This window comes from Poecilia latipinna, unplaced genomic scaffold (genome assembly GCF_001443285.1).
Source record: "Poecilia latipinna isolate Pla-1442-1.1 unplaced genomic scaffold, P_latipinna-1.0 Scaffold1211, whole genome shotgun sequence".
Taxonomy (NCBI): domain Eukaryota; kingdom Metazoa; phylum Chordata; class Actinopteri; order Cyprinodontiformes; family Poeciliidae; genus Poecilia; species Poecilia latipinna.
This window is the reverse complement of record NW_015113827.1, coordinates 704-26,966: the sequence shown is the minus strand read 5'-3', so window position 1 is coordinate 26,966 and position 26,263 is coordinate 704. Positions and strand designations below refer to the sequence as shown.

General features: G+C 39.5%; 3 protein-coding genes and 1 non-coding gene across 5 annotated transcripts in view; all 4 read left to right on the top strand.

The window, feature by feature from the left end:
• cavin2a (caveolae associated protein 2a) overlaps positions 1–8,325 on the top strand; it is a 21,572-nt gene extending 13,247 nt beyond the window's left edge. Inside the window, exons 2-3 of one of the 2 annotated variants that reach the window (XM_015053882.1) lie at positions 4,256–4,858; positions 4,919–8,325. In XM_015053882.1, coding sequence (XP_014909368.1) covers positions 4,256–4,858; positions 4,919–5,131 — 816 coding nt within the window. In that variant the 3' untranslated portion in view covers positions 5,132–8,325. Of the gene's footprint in view, positions 1–4,255 lie in introns of both variants that reach the window. The other variant, XM_015053881.1, reaches the window with a different exon arrangement.
• Positions 8,326–10,501: 2,176 nt separating this feature from the next.
• trnas-cga (transfer RNA serine (anticodon CGA)) lies at positions 10,502–10,583 on the top strand. The gene has a single exon. It is a non-coding gene; the product is annotated as a tRNA-Ser (tRNA).
• Positions 10,584–11,417: 834 nt separating this feature from the next.
• LOC106960670 (SOSS complex subunit B2-like) lies at positions 11,418–15,921 on the top strand. Its single transcript, XM_015053883.1, has 6 exons — positions 11,418–12,307; positions 12,472–12,610; positions 12,683–12,754; positions 14,105–14,189; positions 14,735–14,804; positions 14,992–15,921. The coding sequence occupies exons 1-6, from the start codon at positions 12,211–12,213 to the stop codon at positions 15,192–15,194; spliced, it is 666 nt and encodes a 221-aa protein (XP_014909369.1). The 5' UTR covers positions 11,418–12,210; the 3' UTR covers positions 15,195–15,921.
• A 3,547-nt stretch (positions 15,922–19,468) lies between these two features.
• Positions 19,469–23,976, top strand: LOC106960672 (SOSS complex subunit B2-like). The gene is made up of 6 exons (XM_015053884.1): positions 19,469–20,362; positions 20,527–20,665; positions 20,738–20,809; positions 22,160–22,244; positions 22,790–22,859; positions 23,047–23,976. The coding sequence occupies exons 1-6, from the start codon at positions 20,266–20,268 to the stop codon at positions 23,247–23,249; spliced, it is 666 nt and encodes a 221-aa protein (XP_014909370.1). The 5' UTR covers positions 19,469–20,265; the 3' UTR covers positions 23,250–23,976.
• The last annotated feature ends 2,287 nt before the right edge of the window (positions 23,977–26,263 follow it).

Genomic DNA, 26,263 nt, shown 5'->3' with positions numbered 1-26,263 from the left:
TTTCTTTGTTTCTTTGTTTCTTTCTTTCTTTCTTTCTTTCTTTTTTCTTGCTTTCTTTCTTTGTTTCTTTCTTTCTTTCTTTCTTTTTTTCTTGCTTTCTTTGTTTCTTTCTTTATTTCTTTTTTTCTTTCTTTGTTTCTTTCTTTTTTTCTTGCTCTCTTTCTTTGTTTCTTTCTTTCTTTCTTTCTTTCTTTCTCTCTTTCTTTGTTTCTTTCTTTCTTTCTTTCTTTCATTTGTTTTGAATATGCAAAACTAATTTGTTACATGACATATTTGGTATCAATTTGCAGCAAACTGAAGTTATTTTCAAAACTTTGATTTGGATTTGATCAGGTTTGATCATCTTCACTGACTGAAGCGAAGCGGCTGCTGTTGCTCAGTCTGAAGGAAAACAAACTCTCCTTCCTTCACACACCTGCTCATTTAAAATAGATGTTTCAGCTGAAAACAGCTAAATTAAAGGTGTTCAGTTACATGACGGGCCCTTTATCTGAAAGGTGAGTCCACTGAGCCACACCCTGATGAGCGTCCTTACAGGCTGGCCATTAGATGCTAATGGTACCGTGCAGCTGATAAACACCGGGTTGCGTAACTCGCTGCTCTCTGCTGTCAGCCTGGATTATCGTTGTTTTTCTGCTCTTCTGAAACAGTTTCTTTCTTTAAACAAAAGCCGGCGTCCAACAGACAAACTGCATCGTCACTAATGAGTTCATCCTCAGGATAATTAACGAGGTTCCCAGGGGAGCCTCAGAAAGCGTCCAGTCGGTCCTGGGTCACATGGTTCTGAGGAAAATGCTGTTTGTGGCGATTCTTCCAAAACGGCCGAAGGTTAAATCGAGGTCAGGTTCGTTTTACAGTTTAGTTGTTTAAGAAGCTGAAAACCTGCAGGACGTTTCCAGGAAGTCGACCTTTAAGGGGACAAAGTTTAGATTTGTTTGACTAAAATGCAGTTTTAGAGCCACAATATGAAAAATATTAATTATTATTTTAATTACCAGAATAACATGGTAAAAACAAAAGAATGAAGTTCTACGGGTTCCACCAGATACCGGTTCTTATCATCCTTATGCAGGAAAGCAAAATAAACTGTTTCCCTCATGATGACCTGACAGAGTGGAGCTGATTTAAACCAATCCTGACTCCCAGTCGGTTAAATTCATTTCATTTTCTTTTTATTTGTGGATTCCTTGGATTTACCAGCATCTGGTGTGAATTTCATGTCAATAGAAATAAATTTATGGAGGAAAAATCTGTTCAAATCTAATTTTATCTGCTGTATAAAAGTAGAAAAGCTGAAAACATAAACATAATATTCTCCTCCAGGCCAGTTTCCTGCTTTCTGTTTACAGCCTAAAAATATCCTGACTTTTAATTTCATGATGGTTTGTTTTTGATGCCTGTCGGATGTTTCCGCCTGGAGCTTCACTGGTGTCCAACGAGGCAGTCCAGATGGACAGATGGCTGCCATCAAGGCCAATTAAAAGTTCTGATTTCTAAAGTCTTTATAAAAACTATTTCTAAAAGTATTTCATTGACGCTGGCAGGTTATAGTGGATTGAAAGCTGTAAACAAAGAAACGACATCAGGATGATGGAGGCTGATCAGGACAAAACGGGAAAACGTTTTGAGCCTGATGCTAACAGTAAACAGTTTGAGGGGAAAAAATAAAATATTTGTGGGTTTTATCTGTTTCCGGGCGGATTTGGTCTGGCATTTGGAAGGCAGCCAATCGAGGAGTGCCATTTATTTTCCTTGATGCTGATTGGCTGTTCTTTCTGGAGTGGGAAAAGGAACACTGTTGTTGTTAGCTTCTAATGCTAACATAGTTTCCACTGTGCGTATTAATGCATATTAATGTATATTTGGTGTTTAGAACTATTACAAAAACATACTTATGAGTGTTTTTAGAGAAAAAAATCAAGTTTTGTGGATTTCAGCTGTGAATACCAAGAGAAAAAGAGATTTATTGGTTCAAACCCAGAAATTAATGTTCCAGGATGTTTTAGCTGGCTTGGTTCTTAACTTACAAAACAACATATCAGATTGGAGCAGATTTTCTTTGCATTGCTGGAGTTATCTGACTAACCCAGGTCTCCTCCTAAGGCTTTTATTGTTCTTTCTCCTTGAATAACTCGCGGCTGCACTCCGGGTTGGGGCTGGCCCCGTCTTCAGAACACACTGACAGATTTATCCCCTTTACCTGGGAGATCTCTCACATGCCTGGCCCACACCTGAGCCTTGATTCATAGCTGCATTTTTTTAGATCCGGGCAGGAGATACCGGCGCTTTAAAAACAAGACGCAGTGTGCGTGCATTTTTATTTTTAAATGTTTATTAGGTGCAGGTAAAGACAAAACATTGATGAATAAATGAGTCATCCTGGTCTGTAAACATGCTGGGAGCACTTTGGGAATGTCTCACAAGCTGCCAGGCATTCTTTGAAATGCAGGCATGCAGGTTGCCTCACCTAACAGAGCAACGAGCGTTGGAGAACGGGGTTAAAGTTTCGGTTCTTTATGTTTTCCCACCAAGCAAATGGATTTACTGTGAAGAAATATAAACAGAAAGGGGGCAGAGAGGCTGGGTCACATGTTTCTGGAGGTTTTCAAAGTTGCTTTTGGTTCTGGATGAAGGGATTTCAGGAGGAACGACATCAGATCTGAAGTTTGGTGAATCTCTGTGACATGAGCCCGGTGATGGTCGATTCCATGACTCAGCGATTATACAGCACGGAGGAGATTAAGGATTCTCCAGGCCTGGAAAAGACTGGAAAATAGATTCAGACTTTATCTTTTAACCAACTGTTCATCCATTCATCTGTTCATCATTCATGTGTTTTTTTTATCTCGTTTTTACTGTAAAATGTTTCTATAATCTCTGTCATTTTCAGTCCTGATGGAAGTGAAATCCAGATTAAAGTTAAACTTTGTTTCCATTTATTCTGACCTTTTATCCTGTGAGTCATGTGGCCGGTCTCTCGGTCAACCAGCTGAATCGGTCAGTTAGCTAACCCAGACATGTGATGTGGACTATAAACCAGTGAAGTTTGCAATACAGCGGGTGTCTGAACCTCAGGTGATCCTCCCACCGTTTGTTTATGAGCGTCTCACATGTTCGCTGGAGTATGTCAGCCGCTGGGTCTGCAGCGCCGCTCTTCCCTCGCTCCGGCTCGGCCAGAGAAAGGAGTGGGAGCTCATAAATCCCCACTGGAGGAGAAGACTGTTGGTGCCTGCATGCTTCTGATTGTGCACAGATGAGCAGGCAGTAAGTCAGATGGTGGATATGAAGCTCGTCTCTGTTTATGGTGTGTTTGTGCGATATAGAGACGTGTTGGAATCCTTCAAAAGAAACGAGTGAAATTCCTCAGAATTCAGGGGAAAGGCATGCAGAGACTGGTCTGTTCAGACCGAGCCTGGATGCCAAAGCATATTAAACACAAAGTCAACATTTCTTCCACAATGTCAAAGAGATTACCTGCCTTAAATATAGAGATATGCAGCTCTACATTCAAGGGATTTATGTACTGGAATGTATTATTTAAAGTAGGGGTGGGCATTGATCTGTCATCTGGATAAGTTTCAGTTATTGGTGGTAAATAAAAAACACAACTAATGGGATGATCAGAAATGTTATTTTTGCTATATTCGCTTAAAAAACCTCTTGAATGTGACGTAACAAATCAGCAGGGACTGCCTGTTACCTAGCAACCCCAGCCGAGTTCTGCCTGTTACCTAGCAGCCCAAGCTGAGTTCTGCCCGTTACCTAGCAGCCCAAGCCGAGTTCTGCCCGTTACCTAGCAACCCCAGCCGAGTTCTGCCCGTTACCTAGCAGCCCAAGCTGAGACGCAATTGTGGAAAACAGCAACCATTGTACACCGAGTTTTGTTGTTGACTTATCATCCAGAAACCACTCGCTACATTCTTGTGAGTTGTGCAGATGGCTCCACTTCTGCTTTTCAAAGATACACATTTGTATAATTGTGCATCTGTTTGTGTGATTGTAAATGTTCAGCTGGGGCGTGGCCAGCAGCATCTGGCCACACTGGCCAGATGCTGCCAGCGTGGCCAGATGGCAGCATCTGGCATCTGACTTTAAATGGCTCAAAATAGGCAGGACTCACCCGACTAAAATCTTGATTTTGTGTAAAAAAATGTAATAGACATGTTTTGTATCATCCATAAACCTATTCTAACCTCTTCAAGGAAGCATAATGGATCTCCTTTAACATCTGTCTCTTTCTTCTGTCCCCCAATAGGAAGACAATGAGATCCCTGCCAACGTGATGGTCTCCCCCAAGACTCCTGTACCAAGCCAGTACGACACAGAGTCCACCATCCAGCCGGCTCCGTCTATCACAGGATCTATTGAAGGCAGCCGCACTCAGGAAGAGATGCTCCAGAAGATCAGCCTGTCCTCAGGCGACGACGCCGACCTGGCCTGCGGTGCGTCGCAACGAGAAGAGGGCGACTCTCTGGAGTACGATGTCTCCCCCATCAAATTCGAAAGAAGGTCTGACCGGTTCAAACGCTCCAGTCTGAAGAAGGTTGACAGCATAAAGAAGGCCTTCACACAAGCCAAGATCGGCGAGAAGGTAAACCAGATCACCTCCAAGATTGTTCCTCAAGAGAAGCGCGAGAAGATCAAGAAGAGCTTCACCCCAAGCCACCCCAAATCCCCAACCGCCAGGGCCTCCTCCTTCAAGATTTCCCCAATGACCTTCAACGTCAAGAAGGTCAGAGATGGGGATGCGCCCGCTCAAGAAATGAAATCCACAGAGGAAAAAGCCCACGTGGAAATCCCTGCGCTGACCGGTCTGGGTGGTAAGATTCCCTCAGATGAGATTCACATCCAGGAAGAGGTGATGAAGGAGGTGGTGGAGAGCCTGAGTCCGACCACGACGGAAACCATCCAGGCAGAGGTGTCCGTCAACGGGAAGTCCTCCTCCAGCGTAGAGGCAGAGATCAACGGCGAGGGTCTGGCTGGCCTGGCGGTTCCAGAGCACGATGAAGATCTTGGTGAGGATGAGGAGGAGGAGGAAGAGGAGGATCAAGAGAAGCAGAAAAGCCCCATAGAGGTGATGGCTGAAGTCCAGATCACCACAGAAACCATCGCCGTGGAGCAAGTGTCTTAATGCCAGTCGGCTGAAAGCATCAAGTCCGATTCCTCTTCTATTCGTCTTTGAGTTCCTAGGATTACAGAAGACCCAAACGTCCCTCCTGGCTGTCAGGTCGGGATCCACCGTAACCCACGGCCACATCACCAACATCTCCAGGGCGCTGCAGCAACCGTCTTCCTCCTGCAGGAGGTTCCTCACTGAAAAACAGCCTCTTTTGTTCCCTCTGAGTTTTCTGGAAAGAGAAAAAGAAACACACAACCTGCTGAGGCAACACGTTGCCAGGTTGTGCCAGAGCTGGAATGAGACGGGGTTTTTTTCCTTTCCTTCCTCTTTGTAGGCTTGTGGAGGATGTTTACTGGATTTCCAGATCCTACCCAACCGGTCAATCTGGTCGTCCACCGTCTTCTGCTACAGCAGAGCAATTGTAAATCTGTTTTCCTCTTATTTTCTGATCTTATAGCTGATTTAGAACATCATGTTGTAGTAATAGTATATTAATACTATCAAAACAAGAACAACTGTAAATTATTCCTATATCATGGGGGGGGAATACCTAAAAACTATTAAAACATTTAAAATGTCTATAAAACTGAGATAATTGCTAAAGTTTGGTAACCTGGGATTTAATTTGACTGTGCACTAAAGTCACGGCTTTATTTGTTTTATGGTTTTAGGGGCAGAAAGTAATGAAACTGTTTCTTTACACGTCTTTTAAACAGAAATAACTTCCTTTCACAAAATTATAGAAAGGGTTTGACTAAATGCTGCCACTGATGGTAATATGTCCATAAAAATAGATAAATATAACATGTCTTTATATATAAAATGTAAAAAAAAAAAAAAAACTAGCAAAACTTCAGATTTAATGTAATGCCAATTAAAACACATGGAGAACTAACATGAACTAACATTACACAAAAGCTTGGTGGCTTAATTAAAGGGGAACTATTTTGAAAAATCCAAATTTTGCATGTTTTTGTTCTTTTGTTTGGGTTTCTACTGATTCTAAAACGATCCAACCGCTTACAGAAAACACCCAGAAAACACCCAGAAAACTCCCTACTGCCAGCTGTTTTCTGGCAGTACGTTAAGATTTTTTGGTGCCTGGAAAAAGCCGCTTCACAAACCTCCTGATTGTTAAGCCACATTCCACGGGCACGCTGTCGTTACCTAGCAACCCCAGCCGAGTTCTGCCTGTTACCTAGCAACCTAAGCTGAGCTCCAGCATGCTTGGTCAGCTGGTTTTACTGCTGTATGGGCTGGACAATGGCTGCTGGAAGTAACAAGTGTTTGTTGTTGCCTCATCACATAGAAACCACTTGCTGCATTTCTGCTGGTTGTGCGCGAGGCTCCACTTCTGCTTTTCAAAGATGTACGGTAAAATCTCATTACCCAAGAATGATTTTATGCAAAAATAGTAATGAACATGTTTTAGCTGTATCCTAACTTGTTCAAGGAATCATAATAGGTCACTTTTAGCAAAAAATGTTTTGATCATGCAAATTTTTGACCCCATTGTTTTTCCATATCTTCACTACTTGCTGCTGTGGATTGCCTGGAATCTGAACTTTTCTTTGCTGACTGTCATCATTACCACCTCAGCCTTGCATTGCTTTTGTGTGTGGATTCATTTTAATACAGATTTACATCTAAATCAGGATGATTATTGCGTCAGCTTATTAAATTTTCCACACCTCATGCGTGCTCAGGCGTCCTGCTGCGCTGCCTTCGACTTGCACAAGCTGGTCTGAGTAATTGCACACCTGTAGGGACGGATTCCAATGGCTTTGCTGAGTAAAAACACACCAGGAATGTGTCTTTGTTTTACTGTAATCGATTGCATCTTATAGATCAAAGTTTTCCAAATGCATAAAAACAAAAGTTTACATTGAAATCATTCAAGTTTCTAACAGGAGTTTGAGTGGCTGCCGGACGGCAGACGGGTTGAACGGGAGCAGATAAAAGCGGAGGGAAGCATTCCCAGGTTTGACGGATGGCTTCTGCTCGGCACATTTTTCATCCTCCTGGCCTCCCAGTCTGAAACTGGTGGAGGTTCAGGGAGAACCACAGGTGTGCTGGAAGCTGTGGGAAAGTTCTCCAGGTGCTGGAAGAGACCGTGAAGTCGCCCTGGGTGATTTCAGGCAGGATTTTTAAAACGTTTTTCTGCATTGAGGCTTGTGTTGAACCGTGGGAGTAGACATGTTTTTATGGGATCAACAATCTGTTCCAGCTTGACTTATAGGCACATAAACTGCTGATTCTGGATGAAATAAATCCCCAAAAAGCAAAAAAAAGTCTAAATGTATCATCTCCATATTAACTGTGCAAAATACACATTTACTAATCTGTTATCCCTGAAGTCTTGATGGAAGATTAACACTCATTTTATCATTTTTGCACAATTACATACAGTATATATATATATATATATATATATATAGTGAATGAATAAGTGGTTATTATTGGGAAATTTTTAAAAATGGGAAATTTTGTTGTTTTAGATATATTTGCTTATCCGAGTAAAAAAAAATATTTGGTGAATTGCAGAAGTATTCCTGCTTGTTTACACCTGAAAGCAGATAAAAATGAAACACTTTTATATTACATATTCTAATATATATTACTAACTGCTTTTATTGTTGGATATTTTCCCCTGTTGCTTGTTATTATTTTTTAAATAGATCAGTTTTTATTCAGATATGCATTTGCCGAAACTATTGTCATTCAAAGCTCATTCTGTTGAATAGTTTCTGCTCTTTTATTAATGATGGGATTAAAAATTACACATGAAATATCTGGGAAATGAGAAATATGGTGCATCGCTTCAGAAACAACCTATGGGATGTAAAAGGACAAAACACTAAATAATTGTATGTATTTTCTTCTAAAAGGCTCACTGTGTGTCTTTTTAAAACTCATGTTTTTCTTCAGAAATTCTCCAGATATTTGGGGGTTTTGCATATATTCTTTTAGCTTGCATAAATAAAGCTTTTGTTTTGAAATGATCTTTTTCTGTGTTGCTTGCTGAAAGTGAAATCAGCTGTTAGAGGGGTTTTTATTTTGCAGCTAAAATTAGGATGCTTGTTTTTTCTGTTAGCCACTTAAACCAAAGATCTTCTCCGTCATAGATGCTTTCCTGCCACGCTTCCTGCTGTTTCTTTGCAAAGTTTAGTCCTGCATAAATCATTAAAGATTTTACAACACTGAAATGGACTTTTTGTGGTTTATTTGCTGCAGGAAAACGTCAGAATGTGTTGAGTTGAAACGAGGCGTGGTGCTGATGAGTCACGGTCCAGGGAGCGGCTCAGTTGCTCAACTCTGCTTCATGCAGCACTTTATTCAGATTCAGGCTGAAATTAGCATTAGCTAAGTGTTGACTAAAAAGAGTTTCTTCACTAAAATACACCCTGAAGAATGTGAACGAACCAAAATCAGTTAAAACCATCTGGCTGCACTGCAAAAACACAAAATCTTACAATTATTCTTTTAATGCACTTGAAATGAGACAAGTTACATGTAAATGTCAATAATTACTCAATATTGATGAAAAACTGTTAGTCCCACTGGCAGATTACATAACTTATAACGGGGCTGACCAAACCTTTTGCAACCTGAAGTTGAAAATACTTGGTGGCCATTTTGTTTTTCTCACTTTAAACACAAAATAATTTTGTTGTAAATTTTTCTTTAAATACTCATCAAAAAATTAAAGTGACAACTTTTTTTTTTTTATCTCAATAAAAGGTAGAGTGTTTCCTAACTTTTTCAGGTTACTTGGTCTAGAAATTTTTTGTCTATTCCTACCAACAAAAAGGAAAACGTTCTTCAGAAACCATTTCAAATTAAAAGAAAATGTCAGAAAAAATCTTGTGCTAAAAACAATATAAAAGTTCCCACTGGAGAACCAAATTTGTAGCATTCATAAACTACAGTCGGGGGCCAAAAATAATTATTAGGGCCACAAATGTCCCCTGAGCCACACTTTGGACAACCTCAACTTATAATGAGACATTTTTTCCATGTTATAAATGAAACAGTCTGCCAGTGGAACCAGAGTTATTGACTCAAACAGGCTCCTGTATCTTGCTGAAATGTTACTTGTTTTCTTATTTTAAGTATACTAAGACATTTGCATTAGAAAACACACACAAAAAATTAGTAAAATTTTGAGTTTTTGCAGTGTATGTGTCGCTTCCCCTTGCAAAATTAATAACTAGATAAAAAAAAAATCTGGTCCTTAGCCAGATTATTTTGACCCCAAGCCTGACAGCCTCTGGCCCCAGATTACTAATCCTGCCTTCTCGACCTGACAGTCCTTGACTGGTTGATTTAATATCTTTGCTGAGGCAGAAATAACTCATCAGAGTGCATGCAAAGTGCTAAATTTATCATTTATTTACAGAAATTGCAGCATTTACATGTAGAGAAGCAAACATTTATCCCTCCTTTTCTCAAATGGGGAATTAAAGACTTGATCTGTCATCTCTTCTGCTCGTCTTTCTGGCTCATTGAGGATTATCTGCTGGTCTGTCTGAGGGAAAAAAAGACATGACAGACAGACAAGGCTGCAGATTTTTGTTCTGTTCTCAGCACCTTTCAGATATTATCGGAGACCATTTAACCCGCTGATTATGGGTAGTTTGTCCTTATACAGCATTAATCATTCATGATTTGGACATTAAATGAACATCTCTACATATGGAGGAAAATGAACACGCCACATCACCCTGAACACCATGTCCACAGTGAAATATGACGGTGGCAATGTTATGATAAATTATGCTTTTCTTCAGTCGGATCAAGGAAGCTGGAGTTGATTTGAACTAAATATTCCTGAAAGAAAACTTATTGACTTGAGACTGGAGTGGAGATTCATCTACTGGCAGGACAACAGTGCCAATATTGCAGCCACATCTGCAATGTGATGGTTTAGAAAGTATATGTGTTAATTAGACTCTAAATCTGGTTGAGAATCTGTGAAAAGGCTTAAAAATTCTTTATCTAATCTGAGATCCGTAGTTGTAACGACATTTGAAATTATTTGTACAAAGTACTGAAAACCACGTCTTCCGTCTTTTTCCCAGTAGTTTAGTGCATAAACCCCCCATAAAGCACGTTGAAGTTCATGATTGCAACGCGGAAAAACAAAGTAACGTGTGAACGTTATCTACCCAACATAGACGTCGATCGGATGGTGTTTGTCTCCCTCTAGTGTTTGAAATACCATATTACATCTTACGCGTCCTCGTTACGTTACACCTCGCCAACATTTTGTAAATGCTAGAAACGCGTAAATGTACACAAAAATAACAACAATCCCATCCATACAGATTCCACTGACTGGTATCGTAGATATATCCAGCTCGTACACCCATAGTATGTATTGTCACGGTGGCCGAGAGGTTAAGGCGTTGGACTCGAAATCCAATGGGGTTTCCCCGCACAGGTTCGAATCCTGTTCGTGACGATTCACTTTTAAATTTCCCGTTCAGATTACAAATAATTTAAATTGCAACAAGCTCTTACAACACATTCTGGTTTATTATCCTATGTATTTTTTGACGTAATGACAAAAACTCACCCGGATGATTAAACTCATCACTGAGCTTTAGGGAATAACCTTGATTACAACGTTAATAAAGATTCCTCATGCTGAAATCTCGCATCCTTTTCTCGCGTTGAAAACCGTCGTACACAAAACTGTGATCCTACTGTGAGTGGCAAGATTTGCTTGACTACAAATATAAACCTGTTTCAAACTAGAATGAACCATTTTTATATGCAGTGATACATTTACATAACTTTAGAGTGAAATAGTGATAATAAACACACTATTTTAAAATTATTTACTATATTCTTGTTTTGACGAAATATAAAGCGTGCTATAACCAGTATTAAGTATTGTTATAAAAAATATTTATATTAAGTAAAACGAAAATATTATCTCGTTTAAGCTAAGCTTGTAACAGTTAAATGGCAACACCTCGCGAGATGTTTTGGAACTCAAGAAACAAAGGGAGCTAATTCATGCCTTTGTCAGAGAAACGTATTTCTGTGTGTCATGAAAACGAGAAAATACGTTTTGTTTTAGCGAAACATAAAAATACCTTCCTCTGCCTGTGTCGCTACAAATGCCACTTTAAATATGGCGGCCACGTTGACGTACATCCTCAAGAGCTTATTCATGTCTATGCGAAAGAGCGTCACGCCTCCTGAACTCATGTGGGGCTGCGGTGCGGGTGAACTGAACCCCCTCCTGTTAAGTCGATAATGGTACAGTCCAAGCGGTATAAAATGTCACCGGCAGAGAACGGTAACGTAGTTTTTGGGGCATTATAGAAGGGAGAGAAAAGCCGGTACTGTAAGCAGCTGGCTCAGGCTTCTAATAGTTAGCTTTGTTAGTTCGGCCCAGGAGGGGCTAACATCCAGAACACTATAATCCCGAGCTTTCAGGAGTAATTTAACTCGGTTAGAGTTATAGCAAAGCATCTGGTCAGCCTACGGTTAACAAAGCTGAAATAGCTCCATATAATCTGAGCCACACAAAGGAAGCATCAGGGCAGCTGTATAAGCGGTTCAGGGTCAGAGATGGTGTTTCCTCACTCTGGCAGCAGGCTGGGGTTAAAATCTTTCTAACTTCAACGTCTTCTGCCTGCGGGGGCATTTTAGACACTCCAGCCTCATAAAACTGATGCATTAATATCTTATTAATACGGGTTTAGCATTTTAGCTGGTGTTATGTGAAGAATGAAACCGTTATTATGGCGATAGTCGGGACAGAACGGCTCATATAATGCATCCTGAAACTAGCCGAAGGTAGCTAGTTAACTGCGAGCTAACAAGCATTCCGCTAACAACTGGTGCTGCTGGGGACGACAATCACCTTCTGGTGGTCTTTATGGGCTCATTAACCGCGCAACTCTGAATGGAAGCGTAGAACCGTCCAGAATCTGAAACGTTAGGGGCAGTTTGAAGCCGTTTATTTTTGTGGAACAGGGCTGCGACTAGCAGGCTAACTAGCACCGCTAAGGCTAACAGTAACGGCTGAAAGGCAAACCGAAGGAGAGAGAGAGGAAGCTAACAGAGGCTAACCGATGATGGCAGCACCTTCTAACGAGGCCGTGTTCCTGATTAAGGACGTGAAACCGGGCTCTAAGAACCTGAATATTGTGTTCATCGTGTTGGAGATCGGTGAGTTGTGAGGCTAAAGCAGCCCCCTCTGTCCCCACGTCCACTCGGGTTTGTGTCTCTTAAAGGGACCGAGCTAGAACTCTGTCACAGTACCGGGAGCCCTGCTGTCTAACATTGACTTCTGACTTTTTAATCGTTTTTTTTTTTTATATATCTTCTTTCAGGACGAGTGACCAAAACGAAAGACGGCCATGAGGTGAGGTCCTGTAAGGTGGCGGATAAAAGCGGGAGCATCGCCATCTCGGTGTGGGACGAACTGGGGAGTCTCATCCAGCCTGGAGACATCATCAAACTCACCAGAGGGTAGGTCCGTCTCTAAAGCTGCATTTGCTCAAATTAACTCAACTGTCTACAGATGATTGTTTTGTTTTGAAGGTATGCATCCATATGGAAAGGATGCCTGACCCTTTACACTGGAAGAGGGGGGGATCTTCAGAAGATTGGAGAGTGAGTATCTCCATTCAAATTTCATTAAATACCCCCAAAAAGTGGTTAGTATGGCTTTTAATTCACATCACAGTTCTTCTTCTTCAGCTACTCTGCTTTATTTCACTTCAGAATACTCAACCAGTCAGGCTTTAAGATGTCCACACAGTTCATGTCCAGCATGTGTGGGGTCTGCAGAGATGTTAGCTTCCTGTTTTCAGACATTAGAAGTTCAACCCTGATGATCTTCTCTGCAGATTTATTATTAAACGCATAATTGAGTGTAGTGCCACGTTAAACCTAAAAGATTGAGTTACTCCAACTCATTTAGCCCCTTTGCCATTTCCTTACCATCTCAAAATTATTCCTGGATAATGTACAATTGAATTGTGTGTGAAACTGAAACTTATGAAACCAAATTGAACATTAAACCCATTTGCCTTGTTTTAAGTCCAGGAGATATTATGTAATGTTGCAATGTTAATGTCAGCCGTCACACTCGATTAGCTTCAGGTTGTTGGTCAGCAATATATTTTTTAAAGTTTGTGCATAAATGTAAACAAAAATCAATTACTGCTAACCGGTTTTAATGGCTGCTGAATTACTACAGCCTGTAATGCATTTGGAGCTGCGGTTGTGCACAAAAATATATTTAGCAGATCCAATCTGGTGACTCTGATTTAATTCATTAGTTTGACAAAATTAAAAAATCAACGAGTTACCATTTAGCATGAGCATTTTGATGCAATCAAAAATACAATCCTTCATCTTTCTAAGTGTTTTTCAATAATTGTACATTTAATGTGTGAAAAAAGTATTCGGTTGTAGTTTGATTTGTAACTTTTGCCATTCATGCATCCACTTGCAGAACAAAATTACATTTTGTTCCAATTTTACAAAATGGAAATTAAATTATGGAGTCTTGGAATATTAAATTGACAGAATAAATATAAAAATATTTACAAAATAAACATAAAATATAGATACAATATATACAAATGAACACGTAAACAAATTACAGGATTATGTCCATTAGTATGAAACATATTTACACTGTTTCTCTTTTCTAAATATAATATAATAAACAGCTAATTAAGCAGCTACAAGACAATAAATGCACAAGAGTCACTACTTGGCAAACTACTCCCATTTCCCTGGATATACTGATTGTTTAAAGTTTATGGTTTATAAAATGTTTCACTGCACTCATCAGAATATTTGTTGCTGGTTTCTCTGACTGTATGTTTATGATTTCTTACTCTGTTTTTATGATGTAAGGCACTCTGAATGCACTGTACAAATGAACTTGGTTGATTCAGTTTTGGAGTGTTTTTGTTTGAGTGTTAGTTTAAGTCCGTTTTTCTTTCCCAGGTTTTGCATGGTCTACTCCGAGGTGCCCAACTTCAGCGAACCAAACCCAGAGCTGCTAGCGCAGGCTAACCAGCAGAACAAGTCTGTGAGTACCGACGCGTCGGCCCAGAAACCTCCTCCAGGTCACGCTGCGCTGACTTTGATCTTATTCTTATTTTTTTCTTTTTTAATGTGAGTAACTAAAACACAACAATCTGTAGGGCTGGACTATATGGCTGAAACGTGTCACAATATAAATGTTTCATATCGGTCAATATTTATAATTATTGATTAGTCATTTCTTTTAAATATCTGAATTGCAGCCAAACCGGTGACATGGCCTTTCCTGTTTTATCCAGTTTTCTATCCACTACGTTATTTTTTTATTTCTAAGCGGTATAGAGACACGCTGGGGAAACTAGAAACTGCTGCTGGCCCAGTTGCCCAGCATGTTGTTGCTAGGCAACCAGAGAGCGAGAGTTGGTTGATTCCACCAACTTTCCTAGCTAGCTGTGAGGTTGAGCAGCTAAAGCTTTTCCTCTCCCAGGATGATTTGCATTTCAGTGAATACTCTGTAAATTACATAGATTATTGTAGTATTGAAATATTTTCTGTAACTCTGAGATGTCTAACATTTTGTCCTCCAAACAGGGAAAGCCTGACCAGAACCAGAGAGGAAACTCTCCGCCTAATCAGAATTCAGGTACCGCTGCTCCACCAGGTCAGTGGGTTCGGCTTATTTTGGGTTTTCCTTTTAAAAATGGCCTCCAGGAAAACTCTAAATATTATTTTAATAACGTATTAAATCCACTTGTAAAGGAGTGGGATTAGTTTATTTGCTTTTACCCTGAATTTCTGTAGTTTCTGTAAAGTTTCAGTCATTTTTGTTGTTTTGTTTTCTCCTACAGGTAACGGTGCCATGCCGCCGTTCGCCAACAACCCGACCACCGGCGCTCCCCGCGACCCAACGTTCGGCAACGCTGGTCGCTCCAACGGTCGGTCAACGACGGGCAACGGTGCGCCACCCGTCAACGCCAGCGGACCCCCGACGACCACAAAGTCCTCCGTCACCATTAGCAACGGCAGGGATCCGCGACGCGCCAAGAGATGAGATTGGTTTGGTCCTGGTTCCTCCCCCCGCCGGTGACGGCCTTCTCAATAATGAATGGTTTTATACAGCCTACGGTAGTCAGACGCATCATTTTGTCGTAGTGATTAAGCGCCAGAGCTACGACGTCGGCCATCTTGGATGGAGACCTGACGGTAGTTATCCAGTGTTATCTCTCCCTCCCTCCTTCTTTCAGAGAACACATCCTACTTGAACACTTGATGCACTTTCTTCTCTTAATTTATGTTGAAGCTTGGCTGTGATTATAAGTCAGGAAAAGGTGTTCCCTCTTTATTTTCTCCAAGTGGAAAAGGCCTTAAGTGGGTGAGAATGCGTTCAGCCGTATCTGAAGTGACTCTGAAAACACATCAGCTGTTAGATTTTAATCATAGCCGTACAGAATGACTATCTCCTCTCCATGAACCATGGTTTTCTTGTTTCTTTTTGCCATGAACTGTACCTTTCTATTTTATCACGGACCAACGATCAGACACAACGGTTCAAGTAAATCTTAATTATGCTGCCATATTTGGGTTTTTTTCTGGTTCCAGAAGCTCTTAAATAAACTCTGACATGTTGGGTTCACTGACTCTGATGGCGTCTGACCTTCACAACTAACAGTTAAATGCTTTATTTTTCACCAATAAAATGTTGTTGGTTGAACATCTGTATGTTTCCGGCCACCAAAGTGCCACAAATAAACTTTCTCAGTTTCAACTCTTCAGCACCATCTAGTGTCAAGAACATGAATTTTTTAAATATTATTCCCCTTTTTAGTTGTTTTTCTCTGGAAGTGTCAACAAGAAGTGCTCCATTTTGCAGCAACACGTTGCTCAACATTAACCCCAAGTTTTCTTCACATCCTTTGTTGCACCAAGCACCTAAACCTTTCGTCCCCCTGAGCGTCGCTTCCCCCTCTGAGCCTCTGTGGTCTCACACACGCACACACTTTCTCCAAGTTTAAGCTGCTTAGAAAACCTAAGGAGTGCCCAAATAACAAATTTAGAAGGTAAACACCACAGTTGCTTATTAAAACTTAAACTATGCAATAAACAGACCAATTTCTTATGATTACTTATAACCGTTACATAACTATTTAGTCTCTTGTTTTGGGACTAAGATCTAACAATCATTAAAAACTGTAATTGTACAGTGGAAACCTGCATTTTAATCCAATATGGGGTGCATGGGCCATCTGTGGAGCGCCAAGAATCCGGCCCAAAGGCATGATGGTGACTGGAAATTAAATGATTCCTCAAATGAAACTTTCTGTGCAGCACAAGCTTTTGCTTTTATTTTGGTTTTACCGTAAACAACCACAAACATCCAGATTCAGGCAAACCTGTTAGTTTAACTTCATTAATTTAAGTAAAAGTCTTTAAAGAAAGTGGTCTTGTTGCTGAGAATTTAAAGATGAATAGTTAGCAATAGTTGCAAACTAAATGGTTTCCTTTAAACTAGTAAGCCAGATATTTACTTAGCAAGCTAAATATTTAGCTCCCTTAAAAAACACTAAGCTTAGCCTCAAACTAAATACCGAGTTAAATGTTGAGTATGCAAGCTAACCATTTAGCTTCAAACTCGCTGGTGAGATAAATATTTATCTTCAAACTAAGTAGAGCTAAATATCTAGCTAGCAATCTACATATTAGCGAGCAAAACATTTAGCTAAATGTGGCTAAATATATTTAGTCATAATTTAAATGGTCATCAAAAAGCAGACATGTTTGAACTTTTAACCTTTTCAGGTTGTAATGAGAGAAAATATGGCGTCATTAGCATCAGAGGTGAGGAGCTAATCTTTAGTTACATTTTGGAAAATATGTTATTTTAGAAGTAGTTTTACTGCACTTTATTATGAAGTATCGCTACAAGCTTTGTTGTCCCAATGTTACTTTCTGTCTGCAGAGCCTGATGAGCCATTTGGACATCAAGTGAGGAAACGGTGAACATCTAGTTCAGATTTACACTCCATGAACATTTTCTACTATAAGTAGTTTCACAAAGTTTATACTGAAAACATTGATGGAAGTTCTTCAGCTTACATTTTTATTTTGAACGACATTATTTGTGTTAATGTTTTCATTTTAGTCTTTAAAGTTTGGTTTTGTGTAATGACATAATTTTTTAAAATACTAAATCAAACATTATGATCCGTTTTTCAGTTGCCTTTTTACCAAATACTTTTTATTCCTACATGAGTATTACTTTGATGGCTGCTTTTTATTTTTACTACAGTAAAATATGCTAAAGTATTAACTCAATCCTCTGAAGGCCAGCTTATAAAATACTTTAAAGTACTTTTCATCTCATTTATGATGTAAATTAGACACAGGTTGTGTAAAACCCAGCGAGATATTTCACAACTTGAACTGGAGTTTAAAGAAAAGCTGGTCTGACTGTGAAAAGTTTCTACCTTTAAACAAACTACCAGAGTTTCTCTGAACAGCTTCCATACTTTAGTTTCTGAAATACAAACAAAAGTTTGGCTTTGAATTATTTTCTAATGCATTCCCTCAGATCTGGACCTGCTTTCAGTGTAACATCTCAACCTAAATCTAATTAAAATGCATAAACCTCCATCTGGTTGTCAGGTTTTGTGCTTGTAAAAGTTTAACCTCGTTTTGGGTCGAATCTGGTTTTGTTTTTTTGTCAACACTTGTGACACTGTGAGCTGAAACACATGAGAAGTGCGGCAGGAAATGTGATGAACCCGTGTGTCAACAAAGACACATGTCATGAGCCAGGGACTTCCTCTCCGGCGGCCGAAATCCCCTCCAATAAATCTGTTTCTAAAAACTGCTGAATCACACATCACTAAATCAGCTGCTCCTGATACCTTCATCAGGTGTTTCTCTTTCACTTTAACTCGTATTCATAACTCATTAAAGTGAGATCATTCTTCTCTAAGCACGGCTTTATTTTATATTTCAGCTTAAAATCCGCCACTTCTTCTCAGATTTCATTTAATCCAATTTGTTGGGCTTTTGTATTTTTGTTACATTACACACTCAGATCTGTCTTATTCCCAGCAAAATGAACCTTTATTTGCCTGAATGTCTGATATACTCAGTACGGCCACAAGACACTTCCCAGTCAGGAGTGTTGATCACATCAGATTATGAGAAACAGGAAGGCGAGTTTGATGGGAGGAGAGTCGACAGATACAAGCTTTGTCTCTTGTCCAGTTGTGACATATTTCGAGCTCTTCTGCAGCCAAGACACCATGATTACTGGTGAGCATTTATTTCAGCTTCAGTTGAATAATCAATTAAAGATTAATCTAAGGTTAATTAATTTTATTGATTAACTGAAAAACTGCTATTTTCTTTTTAAAAAAAACAGTTTTACAGAGGGCAGACTGTCTTTTCATTACATAAAGGGCTACATTTTTCATAATATGGTCAATTAAATTAAAAATAATACAATTTTAAAAATTTTTGTCAGCTGTTAAATACTGACTGAATAAACATAAAATTGTGGTTTTGTCACATTATTAAACAGACATATTTACAAAATGTAGCAAAACAGGGATGTATTTGGTATCTGAAAGAAAAAGAACAGATGGGAATGTTCATACAGAAGAACCGTCAGATTTTTCTGCTTTACGCTTTTCTATCATCACATCCTCACCTCTGTAGCATATTAGTCATTTTTGTTTGATCAATCTAATTTTATTTGTACAGCACATTTCAGCAGCAAGGCATTTCAAAGTGCTTTNGTTTCAAACTAGAATGAACCATTTTTATATGCAGTGATACATTTACATAACTTTAGAGTGATATATAGTGAAATAGTGATAATAAACACACTATTTTAAAATTATTTACTATATTCTTGTTTTGACGAAATATAAAGCGTGCTATAACCAGTATTAAGTATTGTTATAAAAAATATTTATATTAAGTAAAACGAAAATATTATCTCGTTTAAGCTAAGCTTGTAACAGTTAAATGGCAACACCTCGCGAGATGTTTTGGAACTCAAGAAACAAAGGGAGCTAATTCATGCCTTTGTCAGAGAAACGTATTTCTGTGTGTCATGAAAACGAGAAAATACGTTTTGTTTTAGCGAAACATAAAAATACCTTCCTCTGCCTGTGTCGCTACAAATGCCACTTTAAATATGGCGGCCACGTTGACGTACATCCTCAAGAGCTTATTCATGTCTATGCGAAAGAGCGTCACGCCTCCTGAACTCATGTGGGGCTGCGGTGCGGGTGAACTGAACCCCCTCCTGTTAAGTCGATAATGGTACAGTCCAAGCGGTATAAAATGTCACCGGCAGAGAACGGTAACGTAGTTTTTGGGGCATTATAGAAGGGAGAGAAAAGCCGGTACTGTAAGCAGCTGGCTCAGGCTTCTAATAGTTAGCTTTGTTAGTTCGGCCCAGGAGGGGCTAACATCCAGAACACTATAATCCCGAGCTTTCAGGAGTAATTTAACTCGGTTAGAGTTATAGCAAAGCATCTGGTCAGCCTACGGTTAACAAAGCTGAAATAGCTCCATATAATCTGAGCCACACAAAGGAAGCATCAGGGCAGCTGTATAAGCGGTTCAGGGTCAGAGATGGTGTTTCCTCACTCTGGCAGCAGGCTGGGGTTAAAATCTTTCTAACTTCAACGTCTTCTGCCTGCGGGGGCATTTTAGACACTCCAGCCTCATAAAACTGATGCATTAATATCTTATTAATACGGGTTTAGCATTTTAGCTGGTGTTATGTGAAGAATGAAACCGTTATTATGGCGATAGTCGGGACAGAACGGCTCATATAATGCATCCTGAAACTAGCCGAAGGTAGCTAGTTAACTGCGAGCTAACAAGCATTCCGCTAACAACTGGTGCTGCTGGGGACGACAATCACCTTCTGGTGGTCTTTATGGGCTCATTAACCGCGCAACTCTGAATGGAAGCGTAGAACCGTCCAGAATCTGAAACGTTAGGGGCAGTTTGAAGCCGTTTATTTTTGTGGAACAGGGCTGCGACTAGCAGGCTAACTAGCACCGCTAAGGCTAACAGTAACGGCTGAAAGGCAAACCGAAGGAGAGAGAGAGGAAGCTAACAGAGGCTAACCGATGATGGCAGCACCTTCTAACGAGGCCGTGTTCCTGATTAAGGACGTGAAACCGGGCTCTAAGAACCTGAATATTGTGTTCATCGTGTTGGAGATCGGTGAGTTGTGAGGCTAAAGCAGCCCCCTCTGTCCCCACGTCCACTCGGGTTTGTGTCTCTTAAAGGGACCGAGCTAGAACTCTGTCACAGTACCGGGAGCCCTGCTGTCTAACATTGACTTCTGACTTTTTAATCGTTTTTTATTTTTATATTTTTTCTTTCAGGACGAGTGACCAAAACGAAAGACGGCCATGAGGTGAGGTCCTGTAAGGTGGCGGATAAAAGCGGGAGCATCGCCATCTCGGTGTGGGACGAACTGGGGAGTCTCATCCAGCCTGGAGACATCATCAAACTCACCAGAGGGTAGGTCCGTCTCTAAAGCTGCATTTGCTCAAATTAACTCAACTGTCTACAGATGATTGTTTTGTTTTGAAGGTATGCATCCATATGGAAAGGATGCCTGACCCTTTACACTGGAAGAGGGGGGGATCTTCAGAAGATTGGAGAGTGAGTATCTCCATTCAAATTTCATTAAATACCCCCAAAAAGTGGTTAGTATGGCTTTTAATTCACATCACAGTTCTTCTTCTTCAGCTACTCTGCTTTATTTCACTTCAGAATACTCAACCAGTCAGGCTTTAAGATGTCCACACAGTTCATGTCCAGCATGTGTGGGGTCTGCAGAGATGTTAGCTTCCTGTTTTCAGACATTAGAAGTTCAACCCTGATGATCTTCTCTGCAGATTTATTATTAAACGCATAATTGAGTGTAGTGCCACGTTAAACCTAAAAGATTGAGTTACTCCAACTCATTTAGCCCCTTTGCCATTTCCTTACCATCTCAAAATTATTCCTGGATAATGTACAATTGAATTGTGTGTGAAACTGAAACTTATGAAACCAAATTGAACATTAAACCCATTTGCCTTGTTTTAAGTCCAGGAGATATTATGTAATGTTGCAATGTTAATGTCAGCCGTCACACTCGATTAGCTTCAGGTTGTTGGTCAGCAATATATTTTTTAAAGTTTGTGCATAAATGTAAACAAAAATCAATTACTGCTAACCGGTTTTAATGGCTGCTGAATTACTACAGCCTGTAATGCATTTGGAGCTGCGGTTGTGCACAAAAATATATTTAGCAGATCCAATCTGGTGACTCTGATTTAATTCATTAGTTTGACAAAATTAAAAAATCAACGAGTTACCATTTAGCATGAGCATTTTGATGCAATCAAAAATACAATCCTTCATCTTTCTAAGTGTTTTTCAATAATTGTACATTTAATGTGTGAAAAAAGTATTCGGTTGTAGTTTGATTTGTAACTTTTGCCATTCATGCATCCACTTGCAGAACAAAATTACATTTTGTTCCAATTTTACAAAATGGAAATTAAATTATGGAGTCTTGGAATATTAAATTGACAGAATAAATATAAAAATATTTACAAAATAAACATAAAATATAGATACAATATATACAAATGAACACGTAAACAAATTACAGGATTATGTCCATTAGTATGAAACATATTTACACTGTTTCTCTTTTCTAATTATAATATAATAAACAGCTAATTAAGCAGCTACAAGACAATAAATGCACAAGAGTCACTACTTGGCAAACTACTCCCATTTCCCTGGATATACTGATTGTTTAAAGTTTATGGTTTATAAAATGTTTCACTGCACTCATCAGAATATTTGTTGCTGGTTTCTCTGACTGTATGTTTATGATTTCTTACTCTGTTTTTATGATGTAAGGCACTCTGAATGCACTGTACAAATGAACTTGGTTGATTCAGTTTTGGAGTGTTTTTGTTTGAGTGTTAGTTTAAGTCCGTTTTTCTTTCCCAGGTTTTGCATGGTCTACTCCGAGGTGCCCAACTTCAGCGAACCAAACCCAGAGCTGCTAGCGCAGGCTAACCAGCAGAACAAGTCTGTGAGTACCGACGCGTCGGCCCAGAAACCTCCTCCAGGTCACGCTGCGCTGACTTTGATCTTATTCTTATTTTTTTCTTTTTTAATGTGAGTAACTAAAACACAACAATCTGTAGGGCTGGACTATATGGCTGAAACGTGTCACAATATAAATGTTTCATATCGGTCAATATTTATAATTATTGATTAGTCATTTCTTTTAAATATCTGAATTGCAGCCAAACCGGTGACATGGCCTTTCCTGTTTTATCCAGTTTTCTATCCACTACGTTATTTTTTTATTTCTAAGCGGTATAGAGACACGCTGGGGAAACTAGAAACTGCTGCTGGCCCAGTTGCCCAGCATGTTGTTGCTAGGCAACCAGAGAGCGAGAGTTGGTTGATTCCACCAACTTTCCTAGCTAGCTGTGAGGTTGAGCAGCTAAAGCTTTTCCTCTCCCAGGATGATTTGCATTTCAGTGAATACTCTGTAAATTACATAGATTATTGTAGTATTGAAATATTTTCTGTAACTCTGAGATGTCTAACATTTTGTCCTCCAAACAGGGAAAGCCTGACCAGAACCAGAGAGGAAACTCTCCGCCTAATCAGAATTCAGGTACCGCTGCTCCACCAGGTCAGTGGGTTCGGCTTATTTTGGGTTTTCCTTTTAAAAATGGCCTCCAGGAAAACTCTAAATATTATTTTAATAACGTATTAAATCCACTTGTAAAGGAGTGGGATTAGTTTATTTGCTTTTACCCTGAATTTCTGTAGTTTCTGTAAAGTTTCAGTCATTTTTGTTGTTTTGTTTTCTCCTACAGGTAACGGTGCCATGCCGCCGTTCGCCAACAACCCGACCACCGGCGCTCCCCGCGACCCAACGTTCGGCAACGCTGGTCGCTCCAACGGTCGGTCAACGACGGGCAACGGTGCGCCACCCGTCAACGCCAGCGGACCCCCGACGACCACAAAGTCCTCCGTCACCATTAGCAACGGCAGGGATCCGCGACGCGCCAAGAGATGAGATTGGTTTGGTCCTGGTTCCTCCCCCCGCCGGTGACGGCCTTCTCAATAATGAATGGTTTTATACAGCCTACGGTAGTCAGACGCATCATTTTGTCGTAGTGATTAAGCGCCAGAGCTACGACGTCGGCCATCTTGGATGGAGACCTGACGGTAGTTATCCAGTGTTATCTCTCCCTCCCTCCTTCTTTCAGAGAACACATCCTACTTGAACACTTGATGCACTTTCTTCTCTTAATTTATGTTGAAGCTTGGCTGTGATTATAAGTCAGGAAAAGGTGTTCCCTCTTTATTTTCTCCAAGTGGAAAAGGCCTTAAGTGGGTGAGAATGCGTTCAGCCGTATCTGAAGTGACTCTGAAAACACATCAGCTGTTAGATTTTAATCATAGCCGTACAGAATGACTATCTCCTCTCCATGAACCATGGTTTTCTTGTTTCTTTTTGCCATGAACTGTACCTTTCTATTTTATCACGGACCAACGATCAGACACAACGGTTCAAGTAAATCTTAATTATGCTGCCATATTTGGGTTTTTTTCTGGTTCCAGAAGCTCTTAAATAAACTCTGACATGTTGGGTTCACTGACTCTGATGGCGTCTGACCTTCACAACTAACAGTTAAATGCTTTATTTTTCACCAATAAAATGTTGTTGGTTGAACATCTGTATGTTTCCGGCCACCAAAGTGCCACAAATAAACTTTCTCAGTTTCAACTCTTCAGCACCATCTAGTGTCAAGAACATGAATTTTTTAAATATTATTCCCCTTTTTAGTTGTTTTTCTCTGGAAGTGTCAACAAGAAGTGCTCCATTTTGCAGCAACACGTTGCTCAACATTAACCCCAAGTTTTCTTCACATCCTTTGTTGCACCAAGCACCTAAACCTTTCGTCCCCCTGAGCGTCGCTTCCCCCTCTGAGCCTCTGTGGTCTCACACACGCACACACTTTCTCCAAGTTTAAGCTGCTTAGAAAACCTAAGGAGTGCCCAAATAACAAATTTAGAAGGTAAACACCACAGTTGCTTATTAAAACTTAAACTATGCAATAAACAGACCAATTTCTTATGATTACTTATAACCGTTACATAACTATTTAGTCTCTTGTTTTGGGACTAAGATCTAACAATCATTAAAAACTGTAATTGTACAGTGGAAACCTGCATTTTAATCCAATATGGGGTGCATGGGCCATCTGTGGAGCGCCAAGAATCCGGCCCAAAGGCATGATGGTGACTGGAAATTAAATGATTCCTCAAATGAAACTTTCTGTGCAGCACAAGCTTTTGCTTTTATTTTGGTTTTACCGTAAACAACCACAAACATCCAGATTCAGGCAAACCTGTTAGTTTAACTTCATTAATTTAAGTAAAAGTCTTTAAAGAAAGTGGTCTTGTTGCTGAGAATTTAAAGATGAATAGTTAGCAATAGTTGCAAACTAAATGGTTTCCTTTAAACTAGTAAGCCAGATATTTACTTAGCAAGCTAAATATTTAGCTCCCTTAAAAAACACTAAGCTTAGCCTCAAACTAAATACCGAGTTAAATGTTGAGTATGCAAGCTAACCATTTAGCTTCAAACTCGCTGGTGAGATAAATATTTATCTTCAAACTAAGTAGAGCTAAATATCTAGCTAGCAATCTACATATTAGCGAGCAAAACATTTAGCTAAATGTGGCTAAATATATTTAGTCATAATTTAAATGGTCATCAAAAAGCAGACATGTTTGAACTTTTAACCTTTTCAGGTTGTAATGAGAGAAAATATGGCGTCATTAGCATCAGAGGTGAGGAGCTAATCTTTAGTTACATTTTGGAAAATATGTTATTTTAGAAGTAGTTTTACTGCACTTTATTATGAAGTATCGCTACAAGCTTTGTTGTCCCAATGTTACTTTCTGTCTGCAGAGCCTGATGAGCCATTTGGACATCAAGTGAGGAAACGGTGAACATCTAGTTCAGATTTACACTCCATGAACATTTTCTACTATAAGTAGTTTCACAAAGTTTATACTGAAAACATTGATGGAAGTTCTTCAGCTTACATTTTTATTTTGAACGACATTATTTGTGTTAATGTTTTCATTTTAGTCTTTAAAGTTTGGTTTTGTGTAATGACATAATTTTTTAAAATACTAAATCAAACATTATGATCCGTTTTTCAGTTGCCTTTTTACCAAATACTTTTTATTCCTACATGAGTATTACTTTGATGGCTGCTTTTTATTTTTACTACAGTAAAATATGCTAAAGTATTAACTCAATCCTCTGAAGGCCAGCTTATAAAATACTTTAAAGTACTTTTCATCTCATTTATGATGTAAATTAGACACAGGTTGTGTAAAACCCAGCGAGATATTTCACAACTTGAACTGGAGTTTAAAGAAAAGCTGGTCTGACTGTGAAAAGTTTCTACCTTTAAACAAACTACCAGAGTTTCTCTGAACAGCTTCCATACTTTAGTTTCTGAAATACAAACAAAAGTTTGGCTTTGAATTATTTTCTAATGCATTCCCTCAGATCTGGACCTGCTTTCAGTGTAACATCTCAACCTAAATCTAATTAAAATGCATAAACCTCCATCTGGTTGTCAGGTTTTGTGCTTGTAAAAGTTTAACCTCGTTTTGGGTCGAATCTGGTTTTGTTTTTTTGTCAACACTTGTGACACTGTGAGCTGAAACACATGAGAAGTGCGGCAGGAAATGTGATGAACCCGTGTGTCAACAAAGACACATGTCATGAGCCAGGGACTTCCTCTCCGGCGGCCGAAATCCCCTCCAATAAATCTGTTTCTAAAAACTGCTGAATCACACATCACTAAATCAGCTGCTCCTGATACCTTCATCAGGTGTTTCTCTTTCACTTTAACTCGTATTCATAACTCATTAAAGTGAGATCATTCTTCTCTAAGCACGGCTTTATTTTATATTTCAGCTTAAAATCCGCCACTTCTTCTCAGATTTCATTTAATCCAATTTGTTGGGCTTTTGTATTTTTGTTACATTACACACTCAGAT